General features: G+C 34.5%; 1 protein-coding gene across 1 annotated transcript in view; it reads left to right on the forward strand.

Moving 5' to 3' along the window:
• CPEB2 (cytoplasmic polyadenylation element binding protein 2) overlaps positions 1-16858 on the forward strand; it is a 56426-nt gene that overhangs the window by 2249 nt on the left and 37319 nt on the right. The window contains exons 2-3 of the mRNA XM_085304249.1: positions 2162-2440; positions 12155-12245. Of these exons, the coding sequence (XP_085160375.1) occupies positions 2162-2440; positions 12155-12245 (370 nt within the window). The remainder of the gene's footprint in view (positions 1-2161; positions 2441-12154; positions 12246-16858) is intronic.

Below are 16858 nucleotides of genomic sequence, written 5' to 3' on the forward strand. Positions count from 1 at the left end.
GGCTGCCCAGAGGCGCCTCGCTCTCCGCGGGATTGGGCGGGGGCGAAGGGGGAAAGCGGAAAAAGTCTCCAAGGAAAGGAAAAACGCTGCTTTTTTGTATTAGGAAGGAGTGTCAGGGCACGGCGGCCGCGCGGAACAATGCGCCCCGCTCCCGCCGCGGAGCCGCCCGCGCCGCCCGCTCCCTGCGCGCCCTCGGTTCAGGCGATCGCAGATGCGGGAGCGAAACCTCTCGGCGTTTTAGTCCTTTCCAGGTTTTTGGCCGGAGTTACTTGCGTTTGTACCCGAAGACAATACCGTGTTTCAGGTTACCCTAGTTCCTGTACTGATCTTACGAAGTAGTATAGCAGTCTCGTCTTCGATGAAAGTTTATTTTCCTTTCTAAAACCAAAATATCGATTGCAAGAAATTAGAGAAAAGCAGATCCATGTTAATATGTAACAGCCACATCTTTAACAGATCACTTGCTCAGAAAGGCCTGAAGTCATGTAGGCCTCATTTTAATTTTTGTTTCATTCTAATAGTAAATCTTGTCATTTTTTTTTAATCACCAGGGCTGCATTTTTGCAACGCATTTATTTTGATAATTTAAAAATTTGGAATCTTTTAGTAAGTGTACTTGGTCAAGAACTGATGTAGATGCGTAGTTAGCAAGGAGCTAGTTGTCCTTAATATCTAATACACTCTTCAAACAAATTCCAAAGCAATTCTCTAGCACTGAGGTGTACAGGAATTTTCTATCAGTTACGAGTAGTAGGTAAACTTAAACAGTGCCGTGACAACACAGCTAGCAATATTAAAGGCTTGTTAGCATTTGGCATTATCTCTAAGATTTGTTTCACAATAGACTGCCTGCCTCTCCCAAAATTCCAACCAGAGTATTCAAGTTTTACAACATAATTATCTATAATTATATAGAATGGGATGTTTGCCCAATTACTTGACCAGAAATGGCTACAGTGGGTTTTTTGTTTGTTTGCTTTGGTGGAGGGGGTGTATTTTTATCTTTGTGTCTTCGGAGTTGCGTTTTGTCTTACGCATAGCATATTGACATGCTTTAAATTTTTAAGTTATTAGAATTACAAGCTGAGGGTTGCTTGCAGCTGAGCTTTGAGATACATTGCATTTTCCCTTTACAGTAGACCTCAGTTTAGAACATCCCCGCTGCCCACACACACACACACCATTTGTATGTTTGAGGAAAAAGCCCTTCCAAGAACAGTCAGGTTTTAGAACACCAAAGAAAAATACTGTTCTTTGCTGTCAGCCAGGCTCAGTGGGTCCACCTCTTGGTAGTATGACAACCACCATAGGTCACTTCTTAGCACAAGTTGTGTTGTAGGAATAAAAGCTGTTAATCCTATAAAATCTTCACTCTAAAGAGAGCTTACATTTTCAGACTGAGGGACATAGTGAGCTTGTTAGATACAGAAACACTTCATACTTCTAAATAGGAAAAATCTTTCAACAACGAAAGAACAGATTCTACCCCTGAAGATGTCTACATATAGCCCTGTTCATGACTTCAGACAGATTTGAGCAGTAGTTCCAGAGTAATGCATTATAATGTGGAAATATTAAGACAGTTTCTTCAAACTGATTCTCTTTGTAATAATCAGTTTAGAGTTTTTGCTTTTATGTGATAGTACTGAGACAGTGATATTCAAAATACTGTTGGGGGAAAAATCTGGCATCTGAAGTTTAATTTTCTAAATTTCTGCTCACCATTCTGTCCTGATTACCAAAAAAAAAAAATTAAAAAAAAAAGTGACCAGCCTCCTTAAAAATCTTGGGTTATTTTCTCAGTGACAGACTTCATCTGTATAACAAAGTTGTTATATCAATTGTATCAGTTTGATTAATTAGTCTAATTCTTTTTGTAACAGTTTTTAACCATAGAATTGTTTCAGAGTATAATTTTTTTAAAAAGAAAATCTTTCTTACTACTAAAATGATGAAGAACAAAATTGCTTGCACAGGTATTGCTTTTGGGGGGGATTTGTGGGGGAATAGTTCTGTATTCAGTTTTCTTCCTTGGTAATAAATTTAGGCATTATTAGCAAAGTCTATTTTATAGAAATCTGAGCATTAATTTCAAGGTATTTTTAAAGTAGAAAAAAAATCAAGTATTTTGAAAATAATGTAAATGAATCTTTCTTTTTAGCCTCTTCTGAAGCAGTCACCCTGGAGCAATCAAAGCAGTGGCTGGAGCACAGGAAATATATCCTGGGGAGGAATGCATGGCAGAGACCATCGCAGAACTGGAAACATGGGAATTCCAGGAACTATGAACCAGATCTCTCCTTTGAAGAAGCCCTTTTCTGGTAATGTCATAGCTCCTCCTAAATTTACTCGCTCCACTCCATCACTGACACCAAAATCGTGGATTGAAGATAATGTTTTCCGAACTGACAACAACAGTAATACTCTCCTTCCCTTACAGGTAAGGATGTTTGTAACTGCTGAGTTCTTACGGAAGCTTATGTCATATTTTGGCTTCGCTCATTTTAAAAAAGCATTGACCACTCAGTACAGTTCCATTGTTTAGTTTGAAAAATGTGTATTTCTACATTAGYCTTAATCCTAAATTGCAACTAACTCCAACATTTTCAAAGTATTCAACAACATAAAATTCTGTAGTTAATGAAGAATACTGTCAAAAAAAAAAGATAGAAACTTAGCAGATGACACAATGGTAGAGGAGCAGGATATGTTTAGTCTGGCAAGTATTTTCTCCTACTCCCTAGGAAAATATACATATGCTTTTCAGTCCCTTTTAAGCTCAGGATTGTTGTTCGTGTGTTCTTTTGTAGAGGCTTTCTTAAAACCTTTTGCAGACAGCTCTGAATCTTTGTCATCTTAGTCTTTTATAAGCATTCTAGTCTGACATTTGCATGTTAGTGAAATTTTTTTCCCTCCCCCTTCCCCCTAGCAGCTTTTGCATGTTATTTTTTGGCTGGAAGCCCTGTGATTTAGAAATGTTAAACAGGAGGAAGTGTGGCTTAAAGCTTAGGGTCTGGGTTCAACTCCTCAGTTGTATCAGGGAGTTCATATGTGACTTCGCAAGTCACTTAACTCTGGCGTCAGGTACTTGTTGGTAAAATGTTCTATTTCCTTCTCCAGCCTGTATTTATTTAGCCATATCATTCCTTGGTAGCAGAGACCTTTTTGTTTTGGATCCCCAGATCAGTTGCCATTCTATCAGTTTGTTTTGTTTTGTTTTTTTAATCCAAAAATCCTGGACAACTTATTTTAGAAATGATGTATTTTAAAATCAATAGCAGGTTATTCTGCAAATTCTGCACATTCTTTAATTTTCCTTATGTCAGCTTCTTTTTTGTTTCTGAATGAGTTATATTCCAACAAAATTGAAAAAGATTATACAGGGAAAATAATTACAATGGTTCTTTATCTCCACCTATGGTATTATAGTTGCTTTGCTTAGGTTTCACACCAAGTAACCTAGTATTTGATTTATCATAGTTTGTCATAGACTCTGAAGCTGTATTTACATCAATTAGCAAGCTAATTCTACTGTGGGTGTGACAAAAAAAAGCTGCAATAGTGGCAAGAAGTGCTCCCTGGGACCATTACTGCTCTTCTTACCATTTTGTCATGAGGTTCCATTTGGTACAAATGGGCATATATCAGCTCTATCCAGATGAACTCTGATACTTGCAATATTCATGAGGCTAACAGTGATTCTGGACATACCTGAATTCTGCTGCAGTTATATACATCAGACCTGAAAAGTTACAGGGATTCACATATTTTATGAAAATCTTTTCTATTCAGTAGGCTTGCTAACTGAAACTTCAGCCAAGCAGAAATTACTCAACAATGATAAGATCAGGGGGGGAGGCAAGATGCCATTCTTTACATCTTCAACTTGATGTATTAAAGAAAAGATTACAAATAGCTAATACTTTGCAGTAAAGGGCTCCAAGAACAGTTGAAAGTAAACACTGAGGGTACATACAAACACATTAGTCCAAAGCACTGAGTTAGATATTAATGCCATCATACATTGAAACTGCAGTGATGTTTACATTGGAATTCATATCCAGCTAAGCACAAGTCTTGAATATATAAACTCATTCAGTACACTTTACGGGTCAATATAACTGTTCAAACTTTCAGAAGCTTTTACAGCAGTCATCTAGTGTAGATGAATTAGTTTTCAGATCTAAACCAAGTCTTTTGCGTTCTAGCTATATAATAGTATAAATCATTCCTACTTCAATATTAAATCATATACAATAGGGTAGAAAAAAATCTTTGAAATTCAACTCTGTAATAAATTACACTAATTTTGGTGGGTTTTTTAGTAGTGTCATAGAAAAATGGTAGACACACTTCACTTTTTATTGGTCTGGTCTGTGAGCACCAGAGCAGCCAGTTAAATAGTTATTTGTCTAGCTATATTTGTATTGTAGATCTATCTGTGCTTAAGTTTTCTTTGCATATATAAAGCCAAAGTTGCAGAACACAGTAAAAATATTCTGATGTAAGGACTTGCAGTATTATCTACTAACGTTGTGGAAACACTAGATGTTTCCATAAACTATTTTGCTACACTGAATTTGTGTTTTTATTTTTCAGTTGATATACTATCATTATAAGGTTAATTCATTGTAATGACTGCTAAATTTCAGAAGTCATAATGAAGAAGCTGAGATAGGGTTTAGAGCTCATGCTTCTTTTCACCAGAACTTGTAGTGGCAATTGCAATGTTGTCAAACTCCTATCTAGTTAATTCATACTGTGCTTTTCTCCTTCCATAAAAGGTTGAAGTATTTAGATTGAGGATTCTTAAAGATACAGTAGCAATTTCAGAAAATATTCAAGAATACTAGTCACTAATTTTGTACAGTTTGTCTTACATGAGAGCGTTTACCTATATGTAGAAGTTAGCTTTTTTTTTTTTAGGCTTCCACACAAGTGACCATACGTTAGCGTGCTTATTGCCCACATAGTGCATCATTCACAGGCTTGCAGAATTATTTTCCACGTGAGCATGAACTGTTTTAAATGCAGTAGTCATTTTGTACGGGATGAGACAAAGCGCCTCTCTCCAACCTTTAGCTAGCTCAAGCTTAGAAAATGAAAACAGCATAGAAAAATCAGTGTCCTCACTGACTAGCTTTCTATTGATCATTAATACTCTGCTAACCATTTTTGAAATCACGTATTTTGTGCAAAGCCTGAGTGACATTTGGCACAATCGTCTGCCCATCCACATGCTCTAAAATATGTACCTGATGCAAACAAGATACACTTTGAATTTGTGTGTGATGCCTGTGTATCCATTTGCTGCTTTATCATTGGTGTTTTCATTGATGACAGGTCCCCAGTATAGAACAGACATTAAGTCTGATGAAAGTAATGTTACTTGGTATTAAACTAATATACCAATGACAATAAATGCCATTGCTGATAGCATAATAAGTCATTATGTGGATTATTTGAAGAGATGAAAACAAATTTTCTGTTCTTCATAGTTAAAACGGAAACATATCCCGTCTGAAGTTGCATTCACAGTGGCCACGTTAGTTGCAGTAAAGCCGCTTTTGTTTTTATCAGTTATGAAGGACATCTTTCAGAGGAGTCTTCTAGAGCTCAAGATTTATTTTTTTTAATGAAAAAAGTTAAATGCATTATGGTAATGCTGACTTAGATGGGAGCAGAGGCAAACCAATAGTCACATTTTACTTGTGAATATCTGTAAGAGGCTTTTTTTTTCCCTATTCAGTCTTTAAGATGGCAAATTATATTGATTATCTTTCATAGACAAAATTATATCTGCAAGTTTTAGCTCTGGCACACTACTTGTACCTTCGTTTAAGGAAAACTTTGTACTAGAATTATTAAGGAACAGTAAAAATCATGATGGGTATTCACATCATCTAACTGAAGAATTTAATACAGGAGCTTATTTCTCTGTTCTTAGAGAGAATCGAGGCTCCTTGTTTAGATAATCTAATTTTTTAAGAACAACATAACTGTCACTACTGATTGTACAAAGCCACTAAGATTTCAGTTTAGGCACTTAAATTACATATCAAGAAGTCAGGCAATCTGCATATTATTCACTTCTATTCCTTGATCTAATTTTTTTTTAAAAAAAGTATAGAGTGAAAAGATAAAAATATTTCTAATCCCAGATACAAATCTCCATTCATCCCAAAAAACATGCTTCAGGCATTTTCATGACCAAAACATAAAGCATGAAAGTCAGTGTTTTATATATTCATGTTTTTTCATTAACTTTCTTTGGATGAGGAAAATAATTAACCATTTCTAATATATTTTTAAATTGTAGTGCCTACTATATGAAGTGTTCACAATTCATATTCACTATATGATTTTTGATTGCAAGTTTAATATACTAGTTTGCAAGATACTAGGAAACATTAAAAGCTACTGTAACACTTCAGTAATACAGTTCAGTGTTTAACTGTGTTTTCGTGCTGGTGAAAACAAACCACATTCTACTAAAACAAATATGAATTTAGTTTCTGTGTTTCTTTTGAGTTCAGGAAATACATTGCATGTCCGGGTGTTTTTCACCTTGATTTGTCCTTCCTGTTTGTTCAGACAAACAGTACGCACAATGTTTGCAGTCCTAAAAGCTGAGCTTTATTATTTTGTATTGGAACATGGCACTCCAGCTGGTGATTTGTATAGGAAGGTACAATCTCATAAATGTAAAATTTTCTATTTATTTTTGAGAGGCACTGAAGTTTCTAAATGAAAGAAAACACTTCCAAAATGAAACATGAGTTTTAAAATTCTGCTTCACAACATGTGTTAATTTTAAAGTATTTAATCTAAACTGCTGTCATGTTGTTACAATCACTTGCATTCGGAGAATTCTGGATTCTCAAGATACTGGTTTTAATGCAGTCTAATAAATGTGTYTTAAAATATTTTAAATGACTAATCTAGCTGATAAACATACCAGCCAATACTGGAAGGAGAGTAAGTTGCTACAGTTAGGTTCTTAATGCGGTATTTAGACACATAAATAGGTGGCCTGTTTTTTCCAGAAGTGTTGAGTGCTTGGCAGCTAATGCTAAATTTGAAGGCATTGGAAGTATCTTGCTGCTAAGTGCTCTTAGTCTTGAGATTTCTTTAGTTGCCCAGACACTGAGTTACAAGCTAGGCTTTACCAGTTCATTTTACTAATGCAATACCTGCAACAGAAAAGTGTCATCAGGTTGTCTCATACAGTAGATTAATTATATGGGACTGATTAAATATGATTAAAGCAATGAATTGGCTGAAAGTTTGTGGGGCTTACAACACAAACATTTTTATAACTCTTTCTGAACTAAGAATTCTCACCGAACCTTAAAATTTGCTTTGCATATGCTACTTATTTTATTAACATAAGCCAGAATCAGAGTGAAGAAAACTCAATAAAATACTCAGCAGCCGGGCTAATAGAGCAATACTGTATACACTAAGTAGCATTATCTCACCACGTGCTACCAAAAGCACAATTGTTCTCTAAAGTTAAATCTTAAGTGAGAATGTATTCATTTTATCCAAAAGTACATTTATTCTATGGCCTGATGAACATGCATTTAAATACTCAAGACTATATAAATACTCTAAATTTTTGTGTGGAGACTGAAGAATTAAAGAAAGATCTTGAATAACAACTTCGCCTTCAAATGTCTAATTTATCGTTCTTTTAGTTATTTTGTCCAAGCTATTCATACATAGGCTTTCTAGACTTGCCTCATAAGTCAGTACTGCCAAGCCTTTAATCATCTCCATGATGTCTCTGGCTCACTTCCAGCTTATGAATACATATTCTTGAGCCGGAGTACTCCAGTATAGATGCAGTAAGTGCTATTGGGAAGGGTGTTTTCTTTTTTACATACATATATATGCATATATAGCTTGGGAAGTAGACATGCTTTTGCCACAGCACCTGTTCAAAGTCCATTTTAGACTGAATTTACCTAACTTACATAGCTGGTTGTGTCATCTTAAAACATTTTTGCTGTCAGGGTTATTTACTTAGCTATTTACTAGATATTACTGTTTATAGTTATCACTACTGACAACATATGAAGTAACCAAGCAATTTTGTATGTTTCCTTAAGGCTTGATCTTTGCTTTTTTATAGCCCTTAATTGTAATAAGTCATAAATATTAAGTTTCTCATTGACACTAGTTACAGTTTCAGCAAGGTGCATATGATTAAAATATGCATGATGCACTAAAATGAGTGACTTAAGGCTTAGATGCTTGCAAAGATAATGTTTTAGAATATATAATGTACCTATTGTTAAGTTGTTATTGCTAAAACTATTAGTGAATATTGCATTAAGATACTTTTTGTAGGCTATAAAAACTTTGCCTTATTGTTAAATGAGCTCTTGCGTTCTAGTTTTAGAACACATTTCTATTAGGATCATTTTCAAGGGGGGGGAACAAATTGTTAACATTTTACCTTGGAAAGTAATGAAAAAAAATCATTATGCTTTTAAAAGATTTTSTCAATTCAGCAAGTTCAGAGCTGCAGCAAGTTCTACAGCTGCTTTTCTTGCAGGCAGGAAAAACTATACTCTGAACTGACTATAAGCATTATAACTTGTCCATAAGTCATTTCCATCATCTCTGGTACTCCTAAACTGTTTTATATTTGAATCAAATGATGGTATATTTCTTCGTAATGTCAAGGGACATGTAAAAGAACGTGTGTTAAAGATACTTGCATTTACTGAATTTAATACCGATATTAAAATTCTGATTTACCTCAAGATTTTTTAAAGATTGGTATTTTAAAGCATGTGCCTAAAATTAAAAGGTATTTAGCTGCTTAACTATGAGCATCTGTTTCTGAAGGTTTATGGTTAAGGATTATCAAAATTCTACTTATTATTTAGTAGTTTACAACCATATATTTGCTTTATGTATAAGTGACAATACTTTAAGTACAGTGACTCCACTGAAATTCTACAAATAGGCAAACAGGTTAGTCTTTGCATAAATTGTRTGGATGTGTTTAGAAATTCTAAATACATTAAGCCAAGAACAATGATTTATCCAACAATCTAGTGCTGAGATTAATTCTTCAGAGGAAGTTGCCCTTCCTCCCATTCAGTCTGTTATTTGGATGTATGGGGGAGTATGTCTTCCAAATTATACTAAGTGTAATTTGTATGAGATTGTCAAAAAGGCCTTCTAGCACTAGCTGTATCCTATCGCTGAGATACCTGATGCTTCCCCTACATTGTATGTTTGTAAAAATACAGACATAACTACCACTTTTCTGTAAGCTTTCTTACATAGTCTTAACTTGTGCTGACAATTTATAACAAAGTCATATAACCCTGAATCTGTAGAAAGAAAAAAATCTCACTTTCAGCAGTATGTTAATACAGATGTGCTTCTGACACTGGAGAGAGATAGGCCAAGCAGAATTCAAATACTTACACAGTTAAAAAGAAATTAAAAATTATTAGAAGAACATGTAGTGTTTGTGAGAAGTTCTCTCTATCAGGTCTGAGAGAAACTTCAACATTAGGTTGTGATGTTCCACTGTGAAACTGGCCTTCCAAAACAACCACAGTTTTTGTGATTCTAGCAGAGGATTGATGAGCCACAGAGCTCAGCTTTGCTTTATGTAGCTCATTATGTTTTTGATAGTTCAGTGTGAACTGAAGTAGACTTTAAAAGTTTGAAGCACTGATTACCTAGATGTTACTCAAGTTCATGAGTAGATCGTGTAAATTTGGGTGATGGAATAGCAGAATACAATTCCCTTATTTAAATCCTGCTTTGTTTTAGTGTATTCACAACATCCATGCACTGTGCAATATAAAAATGATATATTTTTCACAGCCAGAAACAAAATAATACAGTTCAAGGAAGCAACATTTTTTTCAACTTTATAGAAATGAACTTTTCCCATCCTCCTCTTTACCCTTAGTAATTCACTTCTCACAGCACAGGATCTTTCTGATCAGGAACACAAAGTTTGCAAAATGGAATGATGTGAGGGTGAAATCATGAGTATTGCATTACATTAGTCAGTGGAGTAGCTTACAAAGAAATCAGAAGTGTGTGTTATATGGTTTACTTTTGGATTTCCCCAGAAGATCTGTAACTAAGTGAGCCAGAATTAGGGATTCTTACAAGCCTCTTCTATTTTTCAGAGCAAAGTTAAGACTACACTAATGAATCTTTTCTGTAGAAGAGGTTCATTTGTTACCTCAGTATGTCTGTAGCAATGCTAAAAATATAAATAAGTGCTAACTAAATGAGTCTGTGTAACAAAGATCAGGTGTCACAATGCACAGTTAATTCTAGTTTTCCCAGTTTTTACCAATACTTTGCCCTGTCAGCTGAAGAGGTAGCAGGTATTGCACCTTCAGTTTACTGTGTTGTTTTTTGCAGAGAGATTACTACCCACTAGGTACAGACTTCAGCAGAATTTAAGACTTCATTAAAAATTATGATGAGATAAATTCTGAATGCTGAGGGACAGAATTGTCTTTCACAATCTGTAGATAACAATACAGCTTTGCCACTGCTCACACCTTTTATAGGAAGCAAATTTGATATAGCAAGCAGGTTCTTCTCATAGGTGCTGTTGAGAAACAAACCTACAAGGGCATGGAAGCTGATTATAATCACTTTAGTTTTGTTCTGTTGATCCTCAGGACAGCTACGGAACTGAATGCAAAGAGCGTAGTCCCAAAATAAGTTGCTGTGAATTATGCTAGTGTTGGAGCCTTGTTGTTTGCATGCAAGCTAACACAGCTTCTACAGCACTTGGTCAGGGACATGACAGAAGACAAGAGAAACCTAGGTGTTTTGGGGGTTTTTGGTTTTGTTTACCATTCACATTACTTAAAGGCTTGCAAAAAAAAAAAAAAAAAAAAAAACCCTACTAAACATAATAGATTATTTGTTCCGTAAGGAGCTGTCTCTTACTTACAGAGAGCTATTCTCTTTAGCTGTGTGGGGGGAGATAGCTGAAAAGAGGACTTTTCTGTCTTAATCTCGATGTTGTATCGAGTTGACTAAACTTTCCAAATAGGATTAAATTTTTTTTGTTTCATCATAATTTGTTTTRTAGAGCTGTTCATAAGTCATGGTTTCTGACTCAGAAAACATAGATTTCAGAGTTTGCTTTTCCCTTCCAAAGCTTGAAGAATACCTGCTTGCTGAGGGACATAGTTTGAAATTAATCTGTGTCCTGCAGAAGTGTCATGGAAAATCATGGGGACAGAGTCAGATATTTGCATAGAATTACAAGATTATTTTAAGTGTGATATAGTCCAACCAGAAAGGATTGCAGCTACAGAAGATAAATGAGTGTGAGGCAGACTGGTTTTGGTCTCTAAAGGTATTACAGAAAGACCAAAGAAGTTACAGGTAGTCTTTTTTTTCCCGTCTCCGTTCAACATGGACACATCAAAAAACGTGGAAGAAAATGCCTTGGTTGAGAATAAGTTTAAAATACTAATAATTTATTGTAGTAACTTTTATTCATACTTGCAAGAACTTGTCATAGGCTGATAATTTATTAGTAAACTTTGTGAGGTTTGGGGTTTTCTATTCTTGCAGTTTAGCTTTAATTTTCCAACTTCTGACCACTCAGTGTTGCGCATGTGTAAGTGAAGTCTTCTTAAGCAAAAGGTTTCAGATTTGTCACCCAGAAAACAGAAAGCCCAATCTCAGCAGGGGTGTTGAAGAGCCTAGGCAAGCTACTTACCCAAGCACTAAGAAAATGGATTGTCCCCTATGGGGCAACCATGCTTCTCTTTCTGCTGTTTTCCACTTTACTGAGTAACTTCTTCAAGAACTGAGGTTGAGGCCCTGCAGGCATTAATCTCCCTCATTAAAAAAACTAATGTTTAGCTCCGCTGTGGATCACTAGAACTGATTTAGGCAGTTTGTTAGACAAATACAGGCCATCAAAGTACACTTACAGTAGGGTTCTTTACAGTGCATTTCTAGTTTTATATTTGGGTGCTATTAAATTCACTGTTGTAAAAGCTTAAGATATCTGAATTTATTATCACTGTCCTTCTCTATAGTGTCTGAGTGTAAAGCCTTTAGAAGGCACTTTTGTCTTCCTATCAAGTTACAGATTTTGTATTCCAATACTAAGGATTTTGTTCTCTTTTAGGATCGAAATAGAATGTATGACAGTCTGAATATGCACTCTTTGGAAAACTCCCTTATTGACATTATGAGAGCAGAGCATGATCCACTTAAAGGTATGTTGTTATACTAAATAAAGAAAAAAAGGGTCACCCATTCTGAATATTTGCATTAACACTGATTGCTAATTTAGAGTCTAAGTTCATATTAAAATAGCAAATTAATCATTTTTCTGAACCATATGAAAGTTCATTCTCAATCTGTTTTTTATTGAAAACTTTTGTTCATAGTTGTTTAGAACTTAGCGTCTTCATAGGTTTCTCTAGCCCTCCCCTCATTCCCCTGGCCATGGAAATTCAGTTAGGTTTATCTGAAATCAGCTGCTTTGCTGCAGGAAGTTCTACCCCAGTTTGTGAAGGTACATTGATATGTTGCAGCTAGCCAAAAGGGGTTGGGAGGTGAACCGAACTACTACCAGTGTTAATTAGCCTATTATTTTTTTCATTCTTTGCAGTGGAAGCTGAAAAGAAAGTTAAGATCACTGACAAATTCAATTTTTGTCCTTTAAATATTTTTTCAAAGACCCTGGGGGATATACTTTGTCTTTAATGATAATTCAGAAGTATGCTTGGCTTTAAAATACTGATTCTTTTTTGTGCTTTTTGAAGCTATTTGGCTACATCAGCAAGCATTCAGCTAGTATTTGTGGACTTCAGTTTTGACTCTTGTATTCATTGAGTAGTAACTCACTTGAGTTACATTTTTCCGTACTTATTCTCTGGTATTTTGCCTCTGACCTTGGGAGCAGGGAGCCCAAGACGTTTTATTTGGCTTGATCAAATGCTATTTGATTTGTGGTTTTAGTTAGACTAACATAGTGTAACTTTTAAATTATTCAAGACTTCAGGCTTGCTATGCTATTCTTGCTGTGCAGTATGTCTTGAATTTGAATGCATATGAAAATGCAAATAAATTACTTCTTATTTTCATATACTTAATYACCTCCCTCTTTAGAGGTCCCTAGATGTAATATACATTATACATAAGGGCCTCTCTCCTGCTACTGAATACTCTTTGCTAAGGTCTGCTTATGGTGCTCTCAAGATACGTAATCAATTGGAAGACCTCTTGCGTTGAGATAGCACATAATAGGATTGTAAGATTTACAGTGTAAAGCCAAAAGCTTTTTATTTAGTGCTGAAAGTGTCTACAAAACATCACTGAATAGGTAAGAAATTTAATTAGTTAATATTCCACTTCTTTAGAGTGGACATTGAAATTAATGTTTTCTCAGATGTTTTTAAATATCATTTCTAATTTCATAATGCGGAGAGTGAATTCCAGTTTTAACAATTTTATCATTCAAGTCCACTAAAAAAATTCAGCTTCTGCCATTTTGGCATATCTACAAAGCATCACTAAGTAAAACAAAAAGGTTGAAACTTCTGAACAGTTAACCCAGTGGTAACTGTTACGGACTAAAAGCATGGTATGTCATCAGAGAAAAGGTAACTAGTTAGATTATCCCTGTTTGAAAGCCCTGCTGCTTCATTTTAATACATTCAGGTGATAATTCATCTCCCCTCCCCCCACCCAAGTTATCTGAACCAAAATCTATCATCAGCAAGGAAATTAAAAAGTAAATCTGCTGTTAGGCACAAAATTAGAGAATTCTTATCTTCTATTGTGATACACAATCATGAGCTCCTCTGACACACAAAAACCAATCAGTTCTTCCAGTTTTCCTGTGCAGACYAATCTGGCAAATACTTCAGGAAGTTGTTGCTTTGTTCCCCATCCATCTCACCGTTTTCATTTTGCTTTTATAATACACGAGAGTTTTCAGAAGCACAGAGAACACAAAAAAGACACTTTTTATTTATATCATCGTTCATTATGATAGATGAAAAATATTTTTCCCCCAAAGAGTTTTCAGTGTGCATAAGACAAGATGAAGTTTTAAGTTTTTAAAATTAATTGTTTCCATATATATGAACTTCTGAAAACTCACTGAAGGTTCTATCATTATTAGTGTGTGTTTTGGTCTGCATTTCAGATTTTTTTTTAAACAGTGTCACCATCATACACTTGGAATGAAAATTCTGTAAGTTTTATGTTTGATGRACTAAATCAGATGGAAGCCGTAGATAGTGATGAGTTTAAAGGATTTTTTTTTTGGTTAGTTGGCTGCGAGAGAACTATGCACACACCATCTGAATTTAAATAGAATAATTGAGTACTGTTATTTAAATAGGTTGGTAAGATACCATTTCTCTTTAGAAGATACAATTTCAACTGAAATGGCTACATTATTAAAAGTGAGGTGAGAGAAATATTCCTTAGTGATTTTACTGACTGAAAATGGGAAGGGGAGAATACATCCTAGAATAGCTTTTTAGTTCCTCCCTATCTCTTTTCTGTTCAGTCATAATTAGCTGACACTTCTGTCATTTCTGTAACTTTCTAGTGACTTTAACAGCTTTTTTTTCCCCCCACAAATGATCTAACACAAATTTTATCTAATCCTTGTGGCTTTTTCTTTTCAACACAGCAAATCTGGCATTTACTTAGAAAACCATCATATTTGCTTGTGGAAAGTGCAGGCTTAACAATTTTATTGATTGTTGTTTATTATTTTTATTATTGGATAACATTCTTTATTGTAACTAAAAATATTCTTTAGTTACTTAAAAACTTGTCATAAGAATATTTTTGTAAATGTAAGCACACTAAAACAATGCATCTTTTATATCTAACCACAGCAGTAAAATGAAAGTCCCTGGAATGTTAAGCACGTGTTTCAGATTTAGCTGCTTGTAATATCTGGAGTATGACTAAGCATCTTGTCTCAGGTTCTGCACAATGCAGAACAGACACTGTATGTGCTAGTTCAGAGCTTTAGGTTTTAGATTTGAAAATCTATTTTAAAAGGAAGTGAAACTTAACCGCTTTTGCTTTCATGAACTTGAAAAACCTATGTCAAATATGATTCACTGTAAGTTAAATTTAGTGCCTGCCAAAAAGTTGTTTATAGATGGCACAGTGTTTTGGCTTTACTTAGAAAAAGTTAAGTCAGCATTACAGACACGATCAAAAGAAAGTTATTTTAGCTTTCAGTAAAAATAAAATTAGGAGGTTTTTTCAGAACTGGATGCTTGAATTTGCTGGTTGTTGTGGTAGATATAGCAATCATGTTAAAATGATTTTTTTCCATGCCTTTTTCTCAAAATGCATTTTATAATAAGATTAAATAACCCTTTACAATTAAGAGAATATGAACTGAATTTAGTACATAAATTAGTTCATTTTCACTCTACTGTTCATAAATATCCTTTTCTTAGCCCTTAAAACCTTGAGATAAACGTTGCAATATTGAATGAAAGTGAATCTCTAGACATTGCTGGTAAAACTCCTTTTCTAGACATAACATTTCTGTGCAATTTATTTTTTACCTTCTCTTCCCTCCACTACCAATGTCATTTGAAATCAACATATAGAAAATTAAATTCTAGGTATTTCAGAAACAAACAAGCCAATATACACGGACTAGAACAGATTATAAAAAAAGTACAAAAGGAATGGTTATATTCTTCATGGAATATGTGTTAGAATTGAGAAGCAGATGATTTATTGGGATTTATTATCTAGAGCTGATTTGAATGTGTTTCTTGCCAGGCACAAATATTGATACTGTGCTCGATTTTCAGTTGCTTTCTATTTCCTAATCAACTCTCTTACAGCTCTGCAAGCTAGATGTAAAACAGTACTGAACTTGAATTAGGGATAACCGCATTAGTAGGAACAACAAGGAGCAATATTAAGATTTTGTTTATAAGAAAACAGAATTGTATTTTCCTTACGCTTTTCTGCCATTTGAGGAAAATGAATAGATTTTTCCAAAAACCAAAAAGTGTCTTTTTTTTTTGTATATCTACTAACAAAAAATAACAAAAGCAGAACACTAAAATTTGGTTTACTTGTGGGGAAAAATAACTTGGTAGTTTTTAGACGCCTTTGTATTTTTAGAAGCCTTTGTCTTGCTCTTTCTTGTTTTTATTTTTTTTTTTTTTATTGCTTTCATTAAGTTTTTCAGGTGTTATACATCTTGCTTTTAAAAGTGACTTCCTGGAGCATGCTCAGAAAAGGCAGTGGTGACTCAGCAACATATAAAAATTTCTTCTAAAGCACAAATGACTACAGCCAAAAAAATGTTTTTATTTTCTTTGTTGTGAAGTACTAAGATCATATATAGTTTCTTCCTAGAGTAACTCAGATTGTGCTCAGAAGAGTTTCTGAGGCTGAACAAAAATGGTGGAGAGGGAGAACCTTACCTTTTTGTCACATTAAAGGTTGTGAATCTATATGTAGACATGGATTTCTGTAAGTTTCTTTTATAGAAAGTTCAAGGGAAAAAACATTTGAGACATTAAAAAAGATGTGGGGCCAAACAATGGAATATCAAACTTGTGAAACCGTGAGTCAGCAACATTTAAAGCAGTCTTGGATACTTAATCCTAAATGTTTGAATATTGGAATTCCTACAATAGTTCAGTTAAATAGGAGTAGACACTATGCATTTCCAAATTGCAGATTCAAATTTACCTGAAAATGAAAGATGAATAAGCATAATTAAATCTGGATACTCAAAAGAAGCTTACAAAAATTTAAGTACTCAGAGTCCATGTTAGCGACATGAAATTACAGATATMTAACTTAGTTACTCATTCCT

This window comes from Rhea americana, unplaced genomic scaffold (assembly GCF_003343005.1).
Source record: "Rhea americana isolate MKP2758 unplaced genomic scaffold, rheAme1 scaffold_205, whole genome shotgun sequence".
In the NCBI taxonomy this organism is placed as follows: Eukaryota; Metazoa; Chordata; class Aves; order Rheiformes; family Rheidae; genus Rhea; species Rhea americana.